A 26,469-nucleotide genomic window follows, 5' to 3' on the forward strand; every position below is an offset into this window, starting at 1 on the left:
CATAAACCTGTTTGGCTGCTCATTAGCGGACTAACTTTACACATCCTAACCTGACACAGTGTGGTCAACTAAAGAATAGGATAATTATCAGTCACATTTTGGGAGCAGACTTGGCATGATTAATTAGTACTGTAGTCAAGACTACGTAACCCAAAAACATGTGAAAATCAAGACCAGAGTGTGTCGAGACAGCCTAAAAGAAAGACAGTTAGGGGCTGAGACCAATTCGAAACCAAGACTCACATTACACGACACAATAAAATATGAAACATGATCAAAATTCTTCTCAAATTCATCTGAAAGATCCACATTCCCATAAAAACACCTCAGAGCCAAAATAGCCGTAGCCACCTCGGTGTGTAGCTTTAACTTTGGGAGCTGGGCACAGCTAACATTAGCTAATGTCGATGTAACTCAAAGTTATGCTTCATGTGGCCAGTCTCATATATCATGAGAAAAAAATAAACTTAAGACCAAGTTGTCACCACATTCCTTGTCTCTCAAAGTTAATACTGCATTTGCTCACAACCCTCATATGCTTTATTAGGTGACGTTAGCTTGCGCCTCAAGCTAGGTGGCAAATAGCTGACAAGAAATGAAAACTAGTTCCATAAAACATTCAGAATATGCTCAAGTAAATAATTTTGTCAGATTACTAATATTAGCTAGCTAGCTTTGCTAACATTTACACAAAACTTATCTTTCTTTGTGCTTCGTTTCTAAGTTACGATAAAACACTGCAGAATTTCTTCTCAATGTTGATCTACAAATATATTCTCTATAATTTATTTAGCTGAATTGTATTATACTGTAGATGTGACAGACATTTTCTCTCGCTCCCAGACAAATTATCGCTCACTCTCTTTCAAGCAAAAGCGGGAGGGAAAGCGTCGAGCGCATTGAAGGCCGTGGTTGTAACATCGCACGGTGTATCAAAAGTGCGGCGAATGCTGGGAAACAATATTCTAGGCGCGGCAACATCTTTCACTTTTTCATTTTTCTCTTTGGAAATCTCGTACTTTAAAATGTGTTTTCTTCCTCTCTGATATCGCTGCGAGACGTGATCTACGGTCGGTTTCACGGCCCCACCCTCCCGGAGGTGGAGAATTAATGGCGACGTAAACTGATTCTAAATCCTTTTGCGAGCCCGGCTGATACTCTGGGCTTTCATGCTTCGGTACAGAGGTTAATTTAATGCCAACGGGGGACGGGAAGGCGCTCGTATCGGTCAACAGATAAAGATGTATCAGATCAATACCCTAAAGCTCTGCTGGTCAAACCCCCCCAGAAAAGCTCTGCTGGTCAAACCCCCCCGTTCCCCCTCCCCGCCCCCCGTTCCCCCTCTGCCTTTTCACCGACGCAGACGTACGCGCTTCATGCTTGCACGTGTGATTCATGGATGGCACAAGCATTCTCCTGATTGGTGCCGAGATCCCGGGAGTTACAAATGTTGTCGCAAGTGAGCAGCAGTCAGAGGAGGTTTATTAGCACCCAGAGATCCGCAGTGACCCTGTTTTTCATCTCTGCTGTGCCTCGGCTAAGTCTCCGTAATGGCTCCCTGCTGGCTCAGATTCACTCTGTTTTCTCCTCTCCTGCCACCGCCTCCTCCGTCTCTCTCCTTCTCCGCTTTCAGGCCATCTACAAGATGGTGTCATCCGTGATGAAGATGCCAGAGGATGAGTCCACGCCAGAGAAGAGGACGGATAAGATCTTCAGACAAATGGACCTCAATAATGACGGTGAGGTGGGGGGGGCACCGCTGGAGCGAGGGATGAATGATGAGGACTGAGGGAGTTTTGCTTTTTTCTTTTTTTTTATTTTTTATTTGGTTTGTGAAATTAGCTCATTTTATTTAGAGCAAGAGCTTGTGCAGCGGCGTAGATTTTAGATTTTGGTCCACTATCCAACAGAGGTAATAATAAGCTAATTATTAGACTAGGTAAAAGCACAACAAATTAGGGGGAACAGGTGAAAAACATTATTTTTGTTCTTCAGCTTTTTATTAAAAAAATGACTAGTTTATTTCAAAGAAGGTAAAAACCATATCAAACAAAAGCAGAAGAATTTATTATGACCAAATATTTCTTTTACATGCTTCTTTTTCCATCATAAACAGTGGATAGTATGACGGGGTACTAGGGTTATTGTAGATAAAGTAGTAAATTACTGCCCAAAAAATCTGACATTTTTCATAAAAAACTTAGAAATGTCTGAGTTTAAAAAGTTGCAATTTTGCTAGAAAAAACTTGGAAATTTCCAAACTAGAAATTGTTAACATTCAGAAATGTTCACATTTTCTTGTCAGATATTTCTGAGATTAATCTCAAAGTTTCAGATTTTCTTTCTAGCAAATTTTTTGACTTTCCAAACTCAGAAATGTAAACTTTTTTTTTCTAGAAAAATAGTTTTTCCATCTATAATGGCTCTAATATAAATTCGTATAAAAGAGCTGCGTTCACAAACGCAAATAAAAAATATTTAAGCAATTAAAACTATGGGTTCAAAGGGGAGAGGATTTTATTATTATTATTATTATTTTTAATTGCTAAACAATTTCTTGGTTTAGTAATTATTTTCTGTCCGTGATCCAATTCAAACTCTGTTTCATAGATAAGGACAAGTAGCTTTCTGTTTGGATAATTTAGTAAAGTCAAATTCCACTAAAATCTAACTGAAAATTTAAACGACTCAGTCAGTGAGTTTCTCTAATTAAATGTTATGCGAATATTGGACTTAGCTAGGACTTTCTTTATAATTTAATGATCTGACCTTACATGACCCTGGCACTCTGCAGCTCTCTCAACTCTTTCTGGGAGTGAATGCTTGCTGCAAAATTAGAGAAGTTTTTTCTGCTTTTATACAAAGTTGTTGCTGTACTGTAGGCGGATAAAGTGTCAATCCTCTGCTGATTTTGTAACTTTCCTCACTTCTGAAGCAATGAGCAGGGTCTAATTTCCATGGTAGTTTCAATATATTGTAACAAAAAAAATCTTGCTTTGTTTTGGCTCTTGATTAACACTCAGTCTGGGCCTTCTCCCATTCACTTGGATTCCTCCAGTAGAGGTCAGCCAGTCGGCAAACAGAAGGAGACATTGTGAGCAAATTGTAGTCCACCTGGAGGTTTTGGCAAAGGCAGCGGAAGCCGTTCGGTCCGTTTTGGCCACGCTTCCTGTTAGCTTCTCAGCATTAAACTGGCGCCTTACATACGTCATGGACAAACGTTAGGGACTGGGTAAAATTCAAACCTCAGTGCCTCCTGGAAGAAATCGCTTCTCAGTAGCTAAGAACCCAGACCCTCTGAACGAAGTGAGGCGTACAGACCGTACGCTTCACAAGGGGCTGGTTTTTACTTGACTAATGATTTCCAGTCAGGATCTCAGATGTAAAATGAGCACAAACGCAGCAGTTCCAACACCATAGTGACTCATTCAAATTGTTTTTTTTTTTTTTAGGTCCCTTTTATTGTAAATTATACATAATAGCAGTATCCAGATCCTGGAAAATAATGTCTCTTTGTTTCTCTTCTGTTGCAGGAAAATTGTCCCTGGAGGAGTTTATCAAAGGTGCCAAAAGCGACCCCTCCATTGTCCGGCTACTCCAGTGCGACCCCAGCTCCGCCTCCCAGTTCTAAAGCCCCTCCCCCACATCCTGCTGCGAGCTTGTTTTTACCCCCCCCCCCCCCCACCGCCCTCCTCTCTATTTCTGTTGCTATTCAGAGCATCCCTGAAATCAATGCATGACGATTCACATCTCATATCTGCTTAGTTCTTGTCCAGCAGAGAGGCAGAGGAGAGAGTAGGAATTTCATCAATTTACTTTTGTATTTTTTAAGGGGATTTTTTTTTGGGGGGGGGGTAAACGAAGGGACATGCTTACACACATAACGGTGTCGGGGTCCAGCAGGGGACCGACGGAGTTCAAGACTGTCTGCATCCGGATCAGGATGAGAACGGAGATGAGAGAGGCTCTGGAGTTCACCTCCGACGCGCGTGTATATTATCATGTACATAACTGTATGTTTCTGTGTATCATAAGATGGATTCAGTTTGTCTTCACTCACTGTGTGGCACATACTACGAAAGGCAGTATTATGTAGCTTCCTGTTCCGATCTCAGTGGGAGTTGTTGGGATTTTATCGCTGTATGATCTTTCGCTGTGAAAAAGAAGGCCTAAGATCCCTTTTGATTTTTTGTTTTTGTGAATATCGACTGGTGTTTTTTTTTATTACCATTTTACTTCCCCCCCTTCATTTGTACATATTTTTTTCCTTTTTTCATGTGATTTTATTTATTAATTTTTACTCTAAATGTGCTTTTACTTTGATATTTTGTTTGAGATGACTGTATTCCAGTTTACAACGGCTGAGAGAGTGAACGGCGTGTAATTTTATTTTATTTTTTTTAATGGATTTTGCTCAAAATGAAGGATATTAATTCCCAGTGAAATAAGAGGATCTCATGATGCATCCGATCAACAGCACCAGTAGCACATATCGTTGTTTTACCGCCATGTATTTACAGAGTACGGCTGTGCTTTCAATCTGAATGTGTGTGTGTGTGTGTGTGTGTGTGTGCGTGTGCATGTGTGAATTCTGACTGTGTGCTTGAAGCTAACTTTTACAGTATTACCTTGTTGTGTTGTTTTCTTAATAATACAGTATCTTGCAAAAACGAAAATATTCGCATCCCTTTGAAGCTTTTCACATTTTCTCATGTTACAACCAAAAAAAATGGAAAAAAAAATAAGTGTAATACTTAAGTATAAGCTAAAAACTTAAGTGTTTTTTTTTTGTCTTCTCTAATCTTGCTGGCTAGATTTCTCCAGCATCTCCAAAGTTACTTCTCTTGATCGACGCTCCTCTTTTGACCGTCAGTTTAGGTGGCGTTAGAAAAATAACAGTCTGGTACTCGAGTTGAGTGGGGAGCATTTGTTCCATTTTCAGATGGTTCCGTTTGCTTTGATACTGCGCTGGGAAAGGAACCAAACGCTTTGAAAAACCTGTTCACCTCCTCGCCTGTGGTAGCGCTGCAACAAGAATCACTGGCGGAAACACTCAAAAACTAGAGGTGAGCGATGCTGCATTTTTCTAACATTGTCAAACTTATGACTGTAAGAACATTTTTGTAGTTTTTCCTGTGAATTATGTTTCTTAAAAGCTAGGGCAGGATTTGGGCAAGTCTTTTTTTTTTTTTTTTTTTTTTTTACTAAAGAAATGGCAAAAGAAAATTGTCATTTGGGAGCAAATTGAAACAAAATCTGTTTTAAGGTAGAGTTGAGAAACTACAATACAAAAATGTGAAATTTCAAGTGGGGATATTAATCTAAAGTACCTGCCAGGCTAGTATTGATGTGATACAGGCATCAATATTATCACTATTTTGAATAAATTCCCCCATTTAACAAAATTCTCTGTGTGCAACTTTAGAGAACGTAAACAAAAATGGGGTAGCGTCTGATTTAAGTGGTTGTAAAATTTCACTTTGGTTGTTGGTAAAAGACTACAGGCCATTTCTCCTGCTAGTGTTCGACTCTTGCGTTTGCTTTGGTTGCATTTACCCAGAATGCCATGCGCTATAATCTGCTTCCTACTTTTGTAGCGGTCTCTGGTTTGCTTGTCGTTCACAAATCCATTCGAACCGCACCAGAGTTCACTTCAACCAAAACGATGTCTAGGTTTTTAGACGGAGCAGAGTTCGATTGCCCATTCGCTCCTCCTGAATCGAACCGGACTGTACAGGCAAACGACGTAGAGTTCGATTAAAACAGACAACATGGTGGTGATGATGGAAGGAAATTGTTGGCGTCCTATGGTTTTCTTCCACTTCACAATTATGCGCAACTTTTGTTTTGATCTGTCGCGTACAATCCCAATAAAGTACATTGCAGTTTGTGGTTGTAATGTGTCAAAATCAAAAAAAAAAAAGAAAAGTTAATGAGGTACGAACAATTTTGCAAGTTACTGTAAGTATGTTAGAATTCTTTAATATCGAGCAGTAAACTTAAGATAGTTGTAACCTGTTACTATAATGCATGATCCCACAAGCAAGACACGGGCTACTTTCACAACCACAGTTTATGCAGGACGATACATTTTTGGAGCTCTGCAGCTCTCAAAAATGAGTATTCCTCAGAGCTGTGGAGCAGCCTCCACTTCCCTCCGCTCCCTCCATCCAATCTGTTTTTCTCCCTCTGACAGACAGAGAACTCACTAAGGGCTTGTTCATCACTCTTATGCTGAACGCTTTTCCGAGCGCCCAGATTGGTCTGCTTGCAGAGCAGTCGCACGAAAAGGCTCGTTTCAGGAGAACAAAGGATGCCGTACACTTGTTCTCGTCTGGGGATTTCAAGGGCGATTCAGTTTTCATTGGTACTTTAAGGTTCATGTTTAGGGCACCTAATTGACAGCAAGAAAAAACACCTCAAAATGTGGGTTGTTGAAAGTTTTAACAAGACATCGGTGCCGGAACCACTCTGAAACGTCTCACAGTGCATCCAGATTACAGTTGCCCTCTCAATGCAAAGAATGTATTTTACTCTGTCAAATCAATTTATCTTTACCGTTTTAGTTTTATTCAATATTTAATTGATCGCCACCGCGTCCAACTGCTCTGACATGGATCTAAAAAAAGTCAGCTTGTACCAAATGTTTTGAACAGGAACTGCCTATCCAGCAGCATCTCTGCTTTGGGGATCCTTAAGTATCACTGCCTTCTGCTGGTAGGATAAGAAACAGTCAGAATTTCCTGACCCACTACAGTTTATTCCTATTTTGTTGTGTTTCTATTATCACTGCCTCTTACAACGAACTTGTATCTTGTCTTGAAGAAAATAAAATAAGCCCCTCCTCCTCTTTTATCCTTCCCCTATTCCTGCACTACTTTTCTGTTGCATGAAAACCTCGTACGAGGATGCAATGTTTGTTCTGTTGAACCTGACATTAAAAAGATATTAAAATATACCCCGTGTGTTTCGAAGCAGCATGTGTCGACCGCGTCCTCACTTCCGCGCCGAAGAACGTCGTCGTCATCCCACGTTTCAAAAATTATTAAAAGGGCTTTATTAAGACACACCAGACAGGATTGAACGTAGCAACTTGCCAGCTTTCTGTTTTTTACCCGTTTGGAGTCCAACCAGTCGTACCTGTCAGGTCACTGGCACGCTGAAAGAAAACACTATTCAGACTGTAAACACATGCAAGCTGTACCTGAATACACAAAGATTTATTTAAATAAGAAATACACACATCAAATACTTTCCGTATTGCCTGTAACAGAATTTAATTTTCAACGTAAAAATATTCAGTTACTTAAATCTCATGCAGTCAGTAAAAAACAAACTTTCCCAGGGTTTAAAGGTTGAATGAACTCACAGATTAGGAATGTAGCGCTTCAGTACTTGTTTGTAAAATCAAATGTTGGGAGGGTGGGTGAGAATAATTCATAACTTTGGGGATGAGAATATTGTTGAAAAAATAAAAACTGTTCACATTACAATCAACGAGGCAGTAAAACAACAGGTGAGTTAGCCCAACAGGAGAACGCCACTAATTTAAACATTTATCCTCGTGGCAACAATAGTAAAATTGTAGAAAGCTCTCAAATGTTCAAAAGTATCCAGTCAAGCTAAACCAAATTGAGTCCAGCTCTGCTATCATATGTCAAGTATCAAAAAGTAATAAACACAATACGTCACTAGATAATGCTTCTGTGGCAACAACAAAAAAGAAAAAAAAACGTTTAACTTTGCTGGTTGTAACACATGTACACACTCCACATGAGTTAAAACAAAGTTAGTTTACTCAAGAACAAAAACTAAATTCTTTCTGGTAAAGACATTGAGAAGAAATCAAGTACATAACTCTTGGTAATTCCTCTCATGTCCCTCCCACAGTATGATTTGTCAACAGAATATCCACTCCCACTTCTCACATCACCACAGTAATTGTTGGACAGTTCTTGAGGCTCTGGGTGAACAAACAAGTTTGTTTTTGTGGAGCGTTGTAAAGAACTTTCTTGCTAACCACGCTAACAACTAAACCTAGCACAGAGTGTTTATTATCTCATAAGGCCTCCTTTCACTTAACTGCAGCAAACCATTCACTTAGTTTGTTTACCATGGACACGTAGCAAAACTTTTGCCCTTTAAATTTGTGTTAAGATTGACATTTGTAATAATATGTAGCTCTTTTTATTAGAAATCTAGTCTGTGAAGACTTAGCAAAACATGACTAAGTTAGCCATTTATGCTTTGGGTTACATAACACTATCAATAAGTGTGCATTAATGACTTGCTGGGACAGTTTATGTTTCGGCCTGTACATGTTCTGTCTGGACAGAAAATGTGTTCCATCTCCCCCAGGATACAATAACAAAATGACATTCTGTTCTTGTAGGCACGATTTGGGTGTTCTTGCAATTTGTCCTTGACATACAATGTGCTCTAAACTTGATTTTTGTGTCGTCTCTAAGCACTATCGTGGGATTGCTCAGAAACCTGAAGTGGGTTACAACACAACACCGACACGTGGCAATGGGAGGGACCTTAGGAAAATTCCCCAAGAGTTTTCCACTTGAGTTCTTTTGAAGTATTAAATGTCCTCATCAGACAGGACCACCTTAAGGAAAATAACTAAATACTCTGTTTTTGTGGTGTGCAGGCCTTGCCTGACTGGCTTTTGGTGCATCAAGTCAAGCTAAGCATAGTTGAGTCCAGCTCAGCCATCATTTCTTAGCAGCATTTGGTACAACTTTGTTTCAAACAAAAAAAAAATCATTAAAAAAATCGAAAAAGATTTTCATGATGAAAACAAAAATATTGCTGGTTCTGGTCCTCAAGAAAGAACCAGCTTGCTAGCAGCTAAAGTTAGCATAGAGGCTAAGCTATCTCTGAAAGTACTCTCTGGCACATTTGGCTAACCTTATTTTTCAGCAAGGCGTTTAATCTTTCAGTTCATAGCTGAAAATAAAACATGCCGTCAAGCCTTTCTATGGACATTGGCAGGTTCTCAGTTTAAAGTATTAAGTGCAGTTTTCTCTAATATAATCCAACCATTACAAATAGAAAGATGAGCAATAACACGCCCCGTATGCTGCATCTTGTACAAACTTCCTGTCCTTCCCAAACATCCTGAAAATTCCCTATGAAAATAAAAAATGTCTCCATTCAATAAGGACACGACTTTTGAAAGCCGATTTATTCCACACAGATGGAATAAATGGAGTCTGTGTGATGCTGGACACTTGACTGCTACTGCAGCAACAAGTAAAGTGTACTTAAAGACAATTTGGCCTCACAAAGAACTATATCCAAACACTGGACCTGTCAGATGAACCCCTCCTCAGGTTGTGGTGCTCCCTCCGCCCTCTTTGTTGACTGCAACTCCTCATTTCTTGGCGTTCTACGTCCGACCAGTCTCGGTGAAATTCCCGAAGAGGCTGCCTCTCTAACGTGGGAAGACTCTGATTGCGGGAAGGAAGAGGCCTGTGAGGAGAGTGGCGCTCCAGTCTTGGAGGCGCAGTGGGGTGCCTTGATGGTTTGTGGTTGCTTCTTGGGGGGTCTTTATGATGCCTGGTTGGTTTACTGTGGTCTCTAGGAGGGTTGGAGTAGAATTGTGAACGTTCCTCGTGGCATCTTGGTTGTTCTGTGTGACGTCTAGGTGACGTATTGCGGACTCTGGGAGGTTCAGTGTAGACTCGTGAAGGGTTGTGTTGCCTTCTTGGGGGCTCGGTGTGGTGAGGTTGAGAAGTTTCCTTCGCCGACTTTGCCACATTGATCTAAACAAACAAATGGTAGGACAGTAATTTTCAATACTGCCGACAGAAGGATGACATTACCTTTGATGTTCACATATTTAAACGAGTATGGCTAAAGACTTACGGGTCTGGTATAGGTTTTTTTATGTCTCCTGCTTTTGGGGCAACCAGGCAGTCCCAAGAAGGAAGCACAGGCAGCAAGGCATCGAGCAGAAAATACCATCTGAATGCTGCACGATACAATCAGACCAACCCAGAGGATAATAGTGGTACTCTGGGAAGAAAATGGAAACACATTGGTTGGAAAAACACAATCTGGACCAAATCTAAGGCAAGAACGAGCGAAGCTGTCCGACATAAATGAGGATGCTGCTTGGATAATGGCGTGAAACAATGTTATCATATTATTCAGAGCTAGATGCCGAGGGGAATAAAGAGCTTGGAAAGGCAAGTATGCATTGTGAATAAAAAATGTGCCAGACATTGCATCTTCATAAAAGCAAAGCGAAGGAATTGAAAGAGTAAAAGCAGCCTTTTATCATTAGGCTTACTTTGTAAACGATAAAAAAAACATAAGAAGTTTATATCTGTGAGTCTGGAGGGTTTTATGAAAATCCATAATGAAATATAATAGGAGTTGGAGAAAAACCTTACATGACTATCACATCTACCCCACGGCAAACTGAATGAAAAACAAAAAGCCCAACACACACTTTCTGAGACAGAACATGCCCTCTGGAAGACATATAGGGGATCCCTTGGTAATGGATGGCAACAATCTGCGGACTCAGCAGACAACGGGAAAGGTTAGTCACCTTTAAGGCAATTTACGTCACAATTTATACAGAGATATAAAATAAAGAATCAATTAAGATAGTACAAATAAGGCATTATTTCAGGAAAGTCTTAGTTTTATGTTGAAATACAAAGATGTAAAGGCTATCATAGATCTGAGCTATGATTTACATGATTTCTCTTATGAGAAGCCTCTATATTACCAAACTGTAATCCCAGCTACTGGGGGCTTCCCACTTCATTTTGATTTTAGATTACCAATACAATGCACCTTATCTGAATTTCATTAGCAAGTTGGAAAGTTTGCCAGTTGTGATTTGCACATTTCCGCCACTAAGTTAAACTAGAGTTAGAAACGCAAACCAATAAAGTGTTTTCCACTGATTATCCATGGAACTAATTTAATGAGATCATTAATGAGATCTAATGAGACCTCTAACGAGGCCAACCAGGGTTTTGAGGTCAGGGTTTGTGAAAACCTATAAAAAGGAGGAGTCTGTTGATTTGGTTTGTAAGCGGAAGTCAGAGCAAACTGAATGTACCGGATGAAGCTAACCAATATTAGCATAGGTATTGGTTGGTTTTAAGAAAATAATAATAATAATAATAATAATACAATAAAATTAAGCTAGTTTAATAAAATATAGATTTGGAGGTGGAAATATTTTCTAAAGCTCACTGGAAGTTTAAGAAAAGAAAGCAAAAATAATACTTTATAGAAAATAAATGTACATGGTTAAGCAGGTTTGTACAAAAAAAACACCTCAAATAAACACAGGATGTATGACGAGTCTGTATAGTTTAGCCATACAAAAAGCCTCGGCACATGTCTCATTGTGTTTTTAATACTTTGTTGACTTAGTGTGCCATTAATCCTCTTAAGTTTTAATTAAAATACCATGTCAGCAAACAAATGGCGTGTCCCATTAGTCTCACAGGAACAGGCTTGGATTTGGGAATGATGCCACACCCATGATGAGAGAATTGATAATTACAGGTTGATAAACCAGAGATTTCCTCTTCGCTTTGGTGCCAACTACAGGCAGCAACATAAGCCAAACCCTCTATTGTATTGTTCACACTAAAGAAACGTGTTGCTAACTCCTATTTGTACTGCACTGTTTGTGCAGACGGTTTAATGAGATATAAACTGTCATAGGTGATGACTGTTTCAGCTTTTATTGTGTTTTAGTGACGGTGTGGTTATTTTGAATATTGGGCTAGACGGTGCTTAGTGACCTAAGAATTTAGTACAAAAAAAGACCAAAAGTGTTAATGTGTTATGGACTAAATGCACCATATATGAAGAAATTATGTTGGACATAGCAGTAGCTATAGTGCCAACACTAAACCTTAATTTTTCCTGTCAGAACTTATAATACTTATAACTATGAATGCACTATGTATTTTCAACAACATTACATCGGTTGATATTAGTCATTTTTGACATATTGATTTTGGACCAATGACAAAAAAAATCAAGGCAACAGTAACATTTATTTCCATCTTGTTGCCATTTATTTCTGGAAGACGTTGGTCATGTAATATTGGTTTGGTCATGTGACAATGATAGTGATGCAGCAAAGGATTGTGGAGAATTTAAGTGAAGCAGAGAAGCGGTGGTGAAGTTGGCGGTGTGGCTGTTCTCTTCAAAATGTCTAGAGGCAGTGAAATACATGTATTGATATTGGTAAGTATTGATCATTGGACAGTATTTTTATATAGCTGCATCCCAACTTTAACCATACAAATAGTGACTGATCCAGGTATATGTGGTAGTGACCTTCAATATTCAAATGTCTTAAGTTTGAATAGTAGTGATATAGTCCAAATACCGTTCAAACCAAAAATGCAGTGAATTGATCACTGCTCGTATGTTCTGAAAAAGTGTGAAAAATCTGAAACATAAATCTGACGTAAGGCAAGAAAAAAAAAAAAAGACAAGCAACACCGAGTATCATAATCAACTATTAAAAATCATGTATCTCACCAATAAACACCAAACGACATCGCACGGTACACAAAAGAATGCATAGGAAATGTAACTATTACAGAACATCAACCAAAAGGTTGACGTTTCTTTCTCCAATCTATGAAAAACAAACTGCTGTTAGCCGAGGCTTTCATTTAATGCTCTGGAGAGTTAGATGGTCCAAAGTCAGTCAGAATTGAATTGTTTTTCAGCACAAACTGCAGATCAGCTTCTATTAATCTGGATAAGACTTAAGACACAACCCAGTTGGTTTACATAGCTTCTTCCCTTATTAAAAGGAAAATAAAACTTTGAACACTTCATTTTTTCATGTTCTCCGGTTACACTTGTTTGATGATGTGAAACATTTACGTGTGACAAAAGGGTATGAGAGAAAGAAATCTGTAAGATTGAAAATACTTTTTTCACAGCATTATATAGTAACTTGAAGTTAAAGCTCAAAGGTTTCAGCATTAAAAAATAGCAAACTAGGTCTGTGGAAGACATCTGACCACCACCCCACCTTTAAACTACCAGGAATATATTTCTACACTATTACTGAAGAGACTACACTTAACCTCAACCTTGAAATTGCTACTCTACCCGGTCGATAAATGCCAGCTGTACAGTAAATACAGTGTTGACGCGAGTAAAGCAACTCAAAAGTAGAAAAACACAATGGCTTTAGGGATTGTACATCTGTCTGGTTTCTGGCTTTGAGCTATTAGCAGCCGAAATCCGACTGAGCCACAAAATCCTGCGCGCGTCTACAGCTGCTCTGCCATTAACCACTAGCACCAAGAACAAATCCAGCTTAAGACAAAGGTTCTATACTAAAAAAAAACAACTCTACACCAGTAATCTTGATGTGTGTCAGCAGCTATGAGGCTAAACAGGGTTGACAGTCCATCAGTAGCACACAGGAACAGGAAGCAGCCTGGAGAGGACTGACCGGGTCAGGTCAGCGTTTCTGCCACCAGTCCATCAGCTGCAAAGCGTGACCGACTTCGTGACAACGAGGAAAGACGTCAAACCTCCTACTCAATGGCCAGTATACTCGCACTCAGAGAACAGTGTTAACGTTCCTGCTGGTGGTCTGGTTTCTAGAAAACAGGACTATCTAAATAAATCTAAAAGAGTAGTTGCCTCTCCATTAAATTATGACTTCTCTAAAGTGTATTACTAGGCAGGTAGAAACTCTACTCTTGTTCTACGCTTTGCTCCGTACAGAGGGTCTGGACCCTCAGCTTTGGGGAAACAGTGGTTTGCTAAAGGCGACTCTTGAAGTTTAATTGCTCAACATTTGGAAGTGTCTCCAACACGGACTGAATGACTTCATTCACTTCCTCCGCTGCCCTTGCCAAACTACAACCCTACATAGGTAAATCAAAACCAGCGCAAATAATTGGCATCATTGTTCACAACAGCTTGTTCCGTTCACTGACGGGCCCGACTGGAATTCTACCATTGAATCGAGCTCAATGACAGAAATAGAAGACAGAACACCAAAGGGAGATAAAAATCAATCTATGTCGGAATACCCACCAAATCAAGAAAAACACTTAAACCAAACTCGTCTGACAACATGATGTAGGCTAAGAAATCTTAAGAAGCAAAACCTTTCAACCCAATTACTTTAAGAAATTAAAGATGGGTGAGAAACTATCTAATCTATCAGTCTCGAAAGGCTTTGGGGCTCCGATAAACCACAATTAGATCCATTTATCATTTCTGGATGGTGTGGCATTACCATAAACAGGCCATTCATACACAGAAAGTCTCAGAAAGTGGTTAAATTACTGAGAATAGTCGGTATAAATTCTTCCACAGCAATGTAAAAAGGACCATCAGTTATGTTAACTTCTGATAGTTATTGACAAAGTGTGAATCTATTAAGTTGGGAAGGTAATTACTTTTTTAGAAAAAGCAAGGTAAGATTGGATCCTTTTCCCCCCAAAATGAATAAAGTTATTATTTTAAAACTGCCTCCTATATACTCCGGTTTGGTTTTAAAATGGGTTTGATAATCTGAAACATTTAAGTGTCAGAAAAGACTGAAATACCTCTTTCATTCCAAACACTGTACATTTCCACACTTTACATAAAGAAAACACTGTTTTATAAAACCAAAATGACCACATAACTGATTTTAATATGGGCTCTTAATACCAGTGTTTTTCAACCTTTTTTGAGCCAAGGTACACTGTTTTAATTGAATAAATCACGAGGCACACCACCAACCAAAAATGTAAACAAAGATACTCTGTAGCTGCCTATATTAAATATATAGTCATTCTTATCAAAGTGTCTTGAATAGGAATCAAATAAACACAAAACATTTTTTTAGCATATCTTACATTTCTACTACAGCAGAGACACTCAAAGATGGCATTATTTGCAGATAATTAATTTTCAAAAAATCTTTTAAGACCAATTACCGTATTTTCTGGACTATGAGCGCACCATACTATAAACCGTACTTTCAAATTTTTTGAACTCCCCCCTGGAAACTTACATATATCAGCCGCACCGGGCTACAGACCACTGGTATCTCTGCCGCTCTCGGTTTCCCATAAGGACCCAGCAGAGGGCTGCGTCCTAATAACTGCTGGATATATTAAGGACGCAGTTCTCCGTCTCCAAATCTGGTTTTGTTCACGCCGAGTTTACGTGCAGTGGCTTTATTTCCCTCCTGTACTGCCAGATCGATACTCCTCAACTTAGAAGCTGCATCATACGAGTTTGAAAACATTTCTCTGTCGTGCCTGCTGCTAGCATGGCTGCTAGCCTGTGCTTGTTCTAAATTAAAATTAGCGCATTCTTCTTTGATTTCCAATTTTGACTTCCAATGATTCACTTCCTGCTATAGAGCTCCATGGTGGTGGAAGAAAAATCCACAGAAAAGCCCCATGTTCAAAGTGTAGGAAAAAAGTAGCAGCTTATAGTCCGGAAAATACTGTAGGTGAAATTGGATAATTTCCACGGCACACCTCACGATCACTCATGGTACACTAGTGTGCCGCGGCACAGTGGTTGAAAAACACTGCTTTATACAATAGACAAAGGTCAGCTGACCAAAGGCCCAGATGCTGCTTTAATCTCTTCAGTCTGACAGAGCAACACACTCACATAGACACGGGTGGGGTCAAAAGGACACTCATTGGTAACGCTGGAGTAGCCTATGGCAACGGGAAAGCGGCAGTGAGTCAGGAGAACCCGCCTGCCGTTGATGATGGTCTTCACTAGAGACACGAAGAGCCCAATGGTGGAACCTCCTGCCATGAGCGACGAAACCAGACTGATGGAGAATAAGGACCACGTCTAGAGAAGGAGAACAGAGGTTTAGCTCTAGCATCCAACATTAGAACTCAGTGGGTTTATGTAAAATAAAGCTAAAGACACAGTTGTCATGAAGGATAATCAGAACCGCCTGGTGTTGTAGCGTACCAGAAATCTACTAGGCTGATTTATCAAAACATACGGACGTTTGCGTTGGGTGTTACACTGAACCAGCATACACCTTTATAAAATATTTCAGTGCATCTCACTGAAAGAAAATAATGATAAACTTCAAATTATGAATTTATTGTGTTTACGGAATGGTTGGTTGCCAGGGCTAGCCAGTTTGGGCTACTATGAAGAGTACGCAGAGAAAAGGCGGCAACAGCAAAAGCAACTGAACAATAACTGACAGATGCAAAATAAAACCCCCGATTTGAAGTAAACCTTTGAAAGTACGTTATATTGACAAAAACAAAAATATTTTTGTTTTACACATCCTGCTAGAGGTTTGCTAGCTTGAGGCAAACAGCTAGCTTCACTAGCTGTTTTTTAGATCGACCTTCCTGTTGGTGTTTTAAAGCAGTTTATCCTTCAGAATACCTCTGTGTGTTATATCTCACATTAATTTCACAACAAACATCGGTATGCTGTTTTGATAAAGTATAGTCTGCAGACTTCTGGTATGCAATTCTGACAAGGAATGCCAAAACGACAGAACACCCCTTTATTCTGACAACTGAAGGTCCCCTAAATGCGTATATGGAGTCTGGGTTTGTTATGCAATCTCAGTATAAATCCAGATGTTGTGTGAACGCAACAGAAGTTTCTTAGAGAATATTCAAGAACAAACATCAACTTGAAGCATAGGAACACAGCAGACAGATCAGGGAGAAAGTTGCCTAGAGATTGAAAGCAGGGTTATGTTATAAAACATCATCTCAGCCCTTGAATGAGTCAAACATCTTGAAGGTTTTTATTGATTAAAACAAGTTAAATCGAATAAATCTGAACCAATGAGTCTGTTTCTCCTTCCACTTCACACATATGCACAACCTTGTGTTGGTCTGCAACGTAATATCCCAATAAAATACCTGGGAACGTGTGGGTGTAGAGGGACAAAATGTGGAAAAGTTCAAGTACTAGTATTTTTCACAACAAGCTGCATCGGGTGACAGGAAACCTGTCGATACGTCATGGAGATTAGAATGGGTGAGTTATTGATGGCTTGTCAAAGCTGACTCACTGTTGTGGCTCTCTGAAGGCCAACTGAAACTGTGCTATCATCATCCGTCATCTTTTGTTCCCAGAGATAGTGTCATGTCACCACTAATCAGCATAAACGAGGCATGCAGTATGATTAAAACAGTAGGTGGAATAGGAAGGCACCAGTCAGAGCTTTGAAAGATGGTTTGAACTTTTGTTAAATAGAGTTCTTAGAACAGCTAGAAAACAAGCAGAGCTAGACAGACGCACGTAACCACCGTCATATTGCCAATTTCTAACGAAAAATGTGTAGTCTTTGGTAACCAGAATGTTGGTTTTCTAAACGTTTTCGAGCTAATTTCAACTTAAAATTCTAAATTAGAAAGGTTGGACAAGTTTTTATTTATTCGCGAAGACATTTTGAAAACAATGAATTAAAGAACAATCAGCTATTTCTACTTGTAGAGAAAAAGAACACTGATTAAATAAGGGACAAGGGGATCCATTTGACAAAAAGACAAAATCTGTGAGGAAGCAGAGCTTCAGAAAGACCAGAGGTTAAGCACTAATTTTAAAAGATCCAAATCAGAAACAGGAAAGATTGGAATGAGCACTTTTACTTTCCCAAAACATCCTCAATGCAGGAAAAGTGGGTGAGCTTTCTTGAAAATAACTAGGTTAAAAGTAACAAAGTGGTTTTTTGTTGTTGTTTCTAAACACGTTTTGGGCTTGTGTTATAAAGCAAATTAAAATCAGTGGAAAAAGCAAACAGCAGCATTTTTCTCAATGTCTGAGCCAAACGGTGAATATTTTAACTTCCTTTCTAACCGTCATGTGTAGCATTAACTCAAAGTGACTTTTAGGGTCCATTGACATGTTGAATAGTGAGTGGTTGAATGCTGACTGTGTGCTTCCATTCACTTCTGCTATGTTTTACTAATAGAAAGTATTATATTAGTCTGGTGACAGTTGTTTATCGCATTTGTTTTGGCAAAGCACAACCCACAAATGGAGGCCTTAGTCTTCGACACGGCTGTTGCAGGTTCAATTCCCGGTCTGGTAACCTTTGCCCCATATCTTCCCTCTCTCTCTCTTCACCTTCTCTCTCTTCTTGTCTTAGCACTTTCAAATAAAGGCCACTAAAGCAAAAAATAAAAAAATTAAAAAAAACTTTTAAAAAAAAGAAACATTGTGGCTTTTTGTTTGTACTGCCTTTTAAATATGAGTGACAGATTTTAAGATTGCCCAACCTTTATAAAAAATATTTTTGAGGCAACATTTAAGAGTCTGAGGGTTTTAATATTGACTATGTGTAAGAATAAATGACACTGCCTAGGTGAGCTCATACTCTTTATAAAAATGAAAAAAAATAAGCCATTCGCTCTTTAAAAATGACTGAGATGACTCACCAGTCAAATCAAAGGTTAACGACAGATCAGATGATTTATAGTGAGGAGCATATATTTTTAAGCAGCCACAGTGCCGTAAGAGGAGCACTTTCATTCAGCTCTCAAGTCGCTTCATGACTACTTGACACAAGACGGTTGAGGAGCCAAACGGCTGCATGCTAACCTATCCCCACTCTCAACACGCCGGCTCTCGCCAACAAAAGGAAACAGGGAGTGGTTTAATCACGCTGAAGCCGACTCTGCTCAGCTGGTTGGCTCGTCAGTCTTGTTTGAGCTGCCAGACAGCTGACTGAGTAAACGGAGTAAAAAGCTCTGCCGACAGAGAGAGAGAGATGGGAAAAACAACAAAAACAGACTCTTCCAGCTCCGCAGGGCCTCACTGAGACAACTTGTTTTAAGTTATAAGTCATAAAGGGAGGAAAGCTGAGAAAATAAAGCGGTGCTGTGAAACATCAAATTGTGCATGCACACAGCAGGACACGAGCACCCTATTGGAGATTAGATTTTCCATAAAAGGTAAATCAGAGCAGAAAGCAGGAGAGAAGATATGAAAACATCAGGGAGGGTGAATGCATACCTGCAGGATCAAATAAAAGCTGAGGGAATACTAACCAGGCGTTTGCTCTTCTTGTTTTTCGACAGGATAATAGCGAGGATCCCAACGATGACACCCTGCAGGAAACAGACTGATGAGATTAAAAGAAAATTACCAAGAGCACGTGTCTGCCAAAGACAAGTGATGCATTAGTCACATTTAACAAAAGTGATGCTAATGTACCCCAAAATTTTATTTCACAAGCTTCAGCTCTCCTTCAGTTTCATCAAAATTCACAGAAGGATAACTTTGGAGCATGTAGATATTGCCATTGGAGTTAAATACAAGAAGATGGTATTAGACAGTTAAAAATATGCCACTCAGCCAGAACCAACCAATCAGAGCTAGAAGGGGGGGGGTCTTGTACTTGATGCTCACATATTCCACGTGCTCTTTGCTACGCTGTAGCTGGTTCACCACAACATAGTCTGCCACGAATGCTAATACTAGTTAGCACTGCCATCAATGACGGCGGAAAACACATTTATCTGGAATGGTAAGTTGTTACGCCACCATTAGTCTATTTAGCAGAAGTACACAACGATGACTGACAGCGCTAAGACCCTTCTCCTGGCTTTGATTGGTTGTTTTTGACCTAAAGCGGTGGATTTCTTAAGATGGCAACAGAAACTGAGGGAAGAGGTGGAGGAGCTGGATTTTTTCCACAGACTATCTGTCTCATGGTGACAGTTTTAACAAACTGTCACCTGAAAATGGTTACAGTTAAGAAATATGGAAAACAGATTTTTGTAAAAGTTACATACAGCAGATCTAACCGACACTGAACAGGTTTAAGATGGTTTTTCTTCACACTTCAGTTGTAGAATTTCAACCTGTGTATTAGGACATGTCTTTAAGAATGAACAAAAACAAAAATTTGTCCACATTGTCATAAAAAAAAAAAAAAACACAAAAAAAACAACAGCAACAAAAAACAAAAACAAAAAACAAGTCATCTTTTTTAGGATTTCAAAGTAAAGACTTTGGGGTAGGGGGGAATAAAAAAAAAATTCCCAATGCACAAGTTCATGCGTTGAAGACCATAAAGGCAAATAAGGAAAGCAAAAATTCTGGTTCGGAAAATTTGAGCCTAATTACTTTTATTCAGGCACGTGCAAAGGGGGGCACTGGGGGTGCTTGAGCATCTCCATAATGGATATATGTCCGATCTTCTAATTTCCTTTGCTGCATAATGTACATTGCATTTATTCCAGCATTAGGTAAATGTATCTTGAAGGAGAATAGGACTTAAATAAAAGTCCAACAAGGATATTCATTTAGAATTAAAACTAACTCACCCTGAATTACCAAGATAGATATAATGTATGTAATAAAAGTGTGTCATTAATGAAGGGGAAAAAACTCAATCCAGACTTTAAGTTTAGGGTCTGGTTCGTAGAGTATGAAGTTAAATGTTTTCCCCAATTATTCAATAATAAAAAATAAAAAAACTAAATTTGTAATCAAAACTTTTGGAATTGTAATGATTCCTTTTTTAAAAAACAAAAAGTTTTGTTTAAAAAACTTTTTTTTTTAATTAACTAATTTTTGTCTCGTGAACTTAAAAAGTTATTTGCCAAACATAAACTTTTATTTGCACACATCATAAATCTTTTGTTGCGATTTTGGGCCTGCCCACGACGTCATGTAAGAATCACAAGCAAAACTTTGAGTCACAAACAAAAACTTAGAATAGCAAGAAAAGATTTCTGACAAGCGCAAATAAGTTTGTTTTGCAAAAAAAATTCACTTTATGAGGCAAAAATGTGTGATTTTAATTTAAAAAAAAGTTTTTTAAGCAAAACTCAGTAGGCTTTTCTCATGGTGACATGCATTAACAATTACATTTTTGCTTTTGTTTTTTTCTCTTTTGTTTTTCTGCAGTTCCACGTTAAAGTTTGCATTGTGGCCTTGTTTATATTTTTAATAGTATAATTCTGTACAGACAAAATATGTCTGGTGGTCCAGCTCTGATTTACAAATCTTGCTAAATTGCCGGTTTGAATATTGCAATATTTTCCTATAACAAAACAGACCTGCAGAAAGAAATTACTAATAAAATATCTTACATATGCATAGTTCTATGTTCTATATAGAGGTTCTCCTTAGCTTTGATTGTATATGTCACAATTTTGTTATTTATCATTGTTTATTAAACTCTGAAAGCCGAGTGGCTTTGTTAATATTCTATCCTAAAATGCGGTTAGATGTGCCCTTTTTTTTTTTTTGGAGCATCTGCCCCTTTAGTGGTCTCTGCACGGCCCTGCTTTTATTAACCAACAAACAAAAAGAAAAAAAAAACGGGGAAAAAAAATAATTTACTGCTTCTCCACAGAGTCCGCCCAGCACTCACCAAAATGCCGGAGAAGAGCGTGACCACGTTGGAGATGGCGTAGACCATGCCTCGCGCCTTCTCGTGCAGGTTGATTTGCCGGAGCACGATGCCGTGCACCAGCGCCCCCATCAGGAAGTTGACGTGACCGACGAGGATCACGCTCAGACCCATCCTCATCAGCTCCAGCGGCTCCTCCAGGTTGTCGCAACACATGCCTGGATGTGGAGAGTTCGGGGGTTACACACCGAGGGACAGAAATCCCCGACAACGTTACGTCAGGCGTAGACCTTGTCGCATCGATCGGCAGCTGGGTCAAACGCACCGCGGATGTCACCTGGGTTAATGATTGGCTGCTGAGCACATAACTACAGTACAGCGTGTGCACACAGAGACAGACCCAAACCAGACTACAGAACGCTCTAATGAGCTTTACTAAAGGAATGCACTTTGGTTTGTACCAAAAGTACAAACCAAACGGAAAACTGGTGCAAACCAGGTTCAGAAAGGATCTTTAGAGCGTCTAATCAAGGATATTAATTTGAAAATTTAATGTTCAGTTGTGGTTAATGGTTTTGGCAAGAAATCCTACCTAAATATTTTGATATGCGTTTGACTGAAGTTCAGCCTATTTTTAGACTCTTTCATAACGTTTGGTGTCAAGCAGAGACTGGTGAGGACTGGTGTCCTTTGGGTTGATTTATGAATGAATATGAGCTTAGATTTAAAAAAAAAAAAAAAAAAGATTTAAATTCATATTCAGTTAAAACTCATCTAGTTGCAGCACTAATAGTAAAGTCAAACTTGTTGGCAAGCTGAAGATTCAGTTCTCTACTAACACCAAACATCATTTCCTACTTTATATATTGAAAGTGTTTTGTTTGGTATCACAGATTTCAAGACAGAAGATTCTTCTGCCACATTTCTTATCAATCATTTGTTTCTTGCCAAGTTTCATATTCACACAAGTAAAACAATGTATAACAAACCACATATTTTGCCCCGTTAGTAATGGATGTAAAAATGGCCTTCATACAATCTCAGATTCAAAACACAAAAAGGTTAGAAAAACAACAAGTATTTGTAATGCATACAACTTAATTCTGTAACTCTCATTTAATTTTTTATTCTCTTTTAGTTCCGTTAAGTCATTTTTTTAGTTTTAGGTTCTATGTTTTGTTTTTTTCTTCTGTTACATCCTCTGATCTTGGATATGAAATATATTTTTCAGAACTGCTGCTCTACTTTTAAGAGAACTTCTAAATAAAGTTTAAAAAAAATACACATTATTTGAAGTTTAATTTCTTTCTGTATTTTTCTGCTAGGATTATCTAAATTCTACTGGTGGTCCAGCTCTGATTTACATATCTTGCTAAATTGCGGGTTTGAATATTGCTGTTAATATGTTAATATATTGATGTTAATATATTGATTAACATTTTTTATGTGCTAAGATGAAGTGTTTGCACATTGATAACCCCATTTTATTGGTTGGTTAAATTTCTTTTATTTGTGTAACCAAACCAAACCAAACCGAGTCTGATTTAATCTTTTATCCTGGCTACTTTTCTAATCTTTACATGTGAGGAATTCCATACTGTCATTCCTTAACGACTTAAGACATCTCATGTCCTGAGGCAACAACCTGAGTTTGGCAGAGCAGTCCAACAGGATATTAAACTAATAAGGCTGCAGATTCCAAACAGACTTGTCATCTCTAAGCCAGAGTTTAAAACAAAAGCTAACAGCACGGAGGCAAAGAAAATGGTTAAAACAGCTGTTTAAAAAAAAAAAAAAAAAGGGGGGCGAGGGGGAAGCGTCAATATTATCCTTAAAATGTATTTTGAAAGAGGTTTATCAAAATATAAACACCTTGTGTGCCTAGCACAACACTTAAACAAACACGGTGAAAGTGGTCCACGCTTGGTGAAGGCGGACAGGTGAGGCTGTAGTTACCTGCGATGCCCCTCTCTGTTAGGTCACCATGCGGCGTGTCTGACGGCGGGTCCTGTGTGGTCAGGCCTCAGCGCGTGCTCCAGCTCTTCTCAGGCCCGGACACCACCACCTCCTCCTCCTCAGTCCGGTCAAACAGCCGCTGTGACACCTGTAATTCTCTGGCTTTTCAAAATAAGAGAAACACCTGTGGGAGTGCTGAGGTCTTCTCACTCTAAGAGAGACGGAGTGGCGTTGTTGTTGTTGTTGTTGTGGGAAATTGAGGAAGCAGGGACGGCGTTTCACTTCCAGGCGCGTTCAGTGTTGAGTGAGCTGTTTTGCGAAACTCCTCTCTCTTATTTTGAAAGTCCGTCTGCTAATTAGCAGTCGTCTGTGACAGCTTTTGTTGTGAAATGAAGTCGAAATTTTCCAATCGCTTAGTGTTGCTTTTATCACAGTTGTTCTTGTACACAGAAGTGAACTTTATGCAGCTGCTAAGATAATAACTGTTGGAGTTGAAGAAAATTAAACAAGTTACATACATTTCATTATGGTTGATTTTTATTAAAGGAAATTCTGCAGGTTCAATAGCAGTATTAAATAGATGCATTAGATCGACAAAATTAGTTTAATCTAACTAAAAATGAACATTATTTTATTTAAAGGGGCAGCAGTATGTGTTTTCCAGGCACATAGTTTCATTTTATAGCACAGTCAAGTAACAATGACAATTTTAGTTGTTATAAAAATACTGTATAACTCAAATATGACTTTAAAGAAATTTGATTTCGTAATTTCACACGTTTTGGGGCCTGCTCTTTCTGAAACTCCGCCTTCAGGAAGTGATCGCAACATCGCTCCTCTATTAACCTTTTAACAACATTTTTACCAGCGTTGCACTGAGAAGTGGCTCCTATAATGAGCTCAGCTGATGTGCAGTTTTACCATCTGCTAATTGCCGCTGGCTAGTCTGAAGGAGCTGAGTGGCAGAGAATGAGGAAAAATCTTAAACAAGGTAATAATTAAACCTTTCGACCTACATTTGATGAAAATTAGTGCTCATGGATATCCTCCAAATTGAGACCTGTTAAAGCATGGGTAGAGTCCTCTTACTGTAAACAGCAGTCTAGTTTCTAAAAGAAAATAAAAATTTCCTGAAAGGATCCTGAAACCTAATTTACACTATGAATCCAGGGCAACTGGAATAAATACTTTGAACTATGTGTAGGAATCTTACACTGTGTTTGATACCTCTCAGGGATCAAATGTTTATGACATTTCTGCCACCAAGTGGAGAAATGATGCTATGAGAAAAAGAGTGAAGTAGATCACTAGCATCAGAAAAGATTTTCTCCATTTATATATTGTCTTAAGCACCTTTAACTTGCAAAATCATGCAGCTGGTTAGGTTCAAGTGACACTTTTTCTTCTGTAACTCCTAAAGGTGTTTATGCTCTGATGTAAAAGATGATTTGCAGCCATCAAAAATGACTCATTTTCTTGACCCGTTGTTCCAGACATTAGCTATTTTTTATTTGCGACCATGAAAGCTGACAAATAAAAATATGTAATTACAAACTGCAAATGTGGAGCACAAACAAAATTTTGTTTGTCCAGGGTGAAAAATGTTAACTACACTTTAGATGTTAGAAACTCCTGCAGCATCTTTGGGGTAGCAGCAAGTGTTCAGTCACCATGGTAACCGACTGTTGCATTAGCTAGTTGGTAGTGGTAACTAGCTAATGCTAACTAGCATTAGCTAGAAAAATAAATAAATAAAACAGCGGGCTCTTCCAGTTGAAACCAGACATTTATATACATTTTTAAATAGACACAACAGTTTTTGTCTCTATCTGAAAGTGAATTAGACCAAACTTGTCTTGCTTTAGGTTAGTTACCAAAATTATTTCTCTTTGCTAAATGTCAAAAATAATGAGAGAAAGAATCTTTCAGAGATTTATCAATTAATGACTTCAACCTTTATTTATGAAGATTGCAACATTTGTAAGAATAGATGCAGAATCCTGATGTGATGGACTGAATAATAACTGAATAATAATAATTTTGGTGGGGCAGTCGATATGTCTTCATCATATGTCGGAGGTACATTTACTCTTTCTGCTCATATTTGCATATTGCATACATTACAAACTTAAATATTAATGTTTACATTTATAATATGTCTCTCAGCAGTTTGAGTTAAATGTAATTTTTATTTAGTAGAAGTAGTAGCCAATGCGACCAGCACAGGGAGTCTAGCGCTAGTGAGACCTATAAAGATCAGAGAGCTGCTTCATCTGTAGCAGTATTCTGTTGACCACTGGAGATGGACACCAGCACAGACCTCAATGGGATCAGGGTAAGAAAATGGATGGATGGGACAAAGGGATGAAATTAGATAAATATATATAATTAGAGGTGTGGTCTGGACTTGGCCCTGCTTCCAAACTTAACATATTGACTTCATTTTACGACAGACTGGCGACCTGTCCAGGGTGACCCCGCCTCTCGCCCGGAACGTTAGCTGGAAATAGGCACCAGCGACCCTCCCTGCCCCACTATGGACAAGGGTGTACAGAAAACGGATGGATGGACGGATTAACTTCATTTCACTAGAACAGACCACACCACAAAGATATAAGTGTAAAGATTTTTAAAAAAGAAGGCATGATGCACAGTGGTGCAGTGGGTAGAACTGTTGCCTTGCAGCAAAAAGGTCCTGGGTTCAATTCCAGGCCTTTCTGCATGGAGTTTGCACATGTTCTCCCTGTGCATACGTGGGTTCTCTCCGGGTACTCCGAATTCCTCCCACAGTCCAAAAAGGTTAATTAATTGGTTTCCCTAAATTCTCCTCAGGTATGTGTGTGTGTGTGGGGGGGGGGGGGGGTGCGTGTGTGTGTGTGTGTGTGTATCACATTTTTACATTTATCATTAATTTACTAGAATAAGCAGAACAGTGAATTCCAAACCAAGTCACAGATGTTTTTTTGTTCTTTTTTTATACAAGTTCAAAAATTAAATCAAGAATTTCATTAACAACTGATATATTGATCAGAATGGGTGCAGTATTAAATTTCATCCACATATTTTCACTGCAAGTTTTTATCTAAACTTCTTAACACATTCATTTGTTTTGTATTGTACGTTTTTAGAAAAACTTACTTACTGTAGACATTCCCTGTAGTCACAGGCCACCT

General features: G+C 38.8%; 2 protein-coding genes across 6 annotated transcripts in view; one reads left to right on the forward strand and one right to left on the reverse strand.

The window, feature by feature from the left end:
• LOC103472035 (hippocalcin-like protein 1) overlaps positions 1–6,958 on the forward strand; it is a 48,655-nt gene extending 41,697 nt beyond the window's left edge. For all 4 annotated transcript variants that reach the window (XM_008421391.3, XM_008421389.3, XM_008421390.3 and 1 more), the window contains 2 exons: positions 1,634–1,739; positions 3,534–6,958. In XM_008421391.3, the coding sequence (XP_008419613.1) occupies positions 1,634–1,739; positions 3,534–3,631 (204 nt within the window). In that variant the 3' untranslated portion in view covers positions 3,632–6,958. The remainder of the gene's footprint in view (positions 1–1,633; positions 1,740–3,533) is intronic.
• Positions 6,959–7,194: 236 nt separating this feature from the next.
• On the reverse strand, positions 7,195–26,430 carry LOC103472037 (keratinocyte-associated protein 3-like). Of its 2 annotated transcripts, XM_008421392.3 has the most exons (6): positions 23,297–26,165; positions 21,362–21,558; positions 19,026–19,085; positions 15,649–15,840; positions 9,877–10,026; positions 7,195–9,773 (listed from the first exon to the last, which is right to left on the reverse strand). In XM_008421392.3, the coding sequence occupies exons 2-6, from the start codon at positions 21,554–21,556 to the stop codon at positions 9,300–9,302; spliced, it is 1,071 nt and encodes a 356-aa protein (XP_008419614.1). In that variant the 5' UTR covers positions 21,557–21,558; positions 23,297–26,165; the 3' UTR covers positions 7,195–9,299. The 2 variants fall into 2 exon arrangements, with proteins under 2 accessions (XP_008419614.1, XP_081468912.1); XM_081612786.1 differs by lacking the exon at positions 15,649–15,840 and having other exon boundaries at positions 23,297–26,430.
• Positions 26,431–26,469: the final 39 nt, after the last annotated feature.

The sequence above is a fragment of the Poecilia reticulata genome, chromosome 11 (assembly GCF_904066995.2).
Source record: "Poecilia reticulata chromosome 11, P_reticulata-male-v2, whole genome shotgun sequence".
NCBI lineage: Eukaryota > Metazoa > Chordata > Actinopteri > Cyprinodontiformes > Poeciliidae > Poecilia > Poecilia reticulata.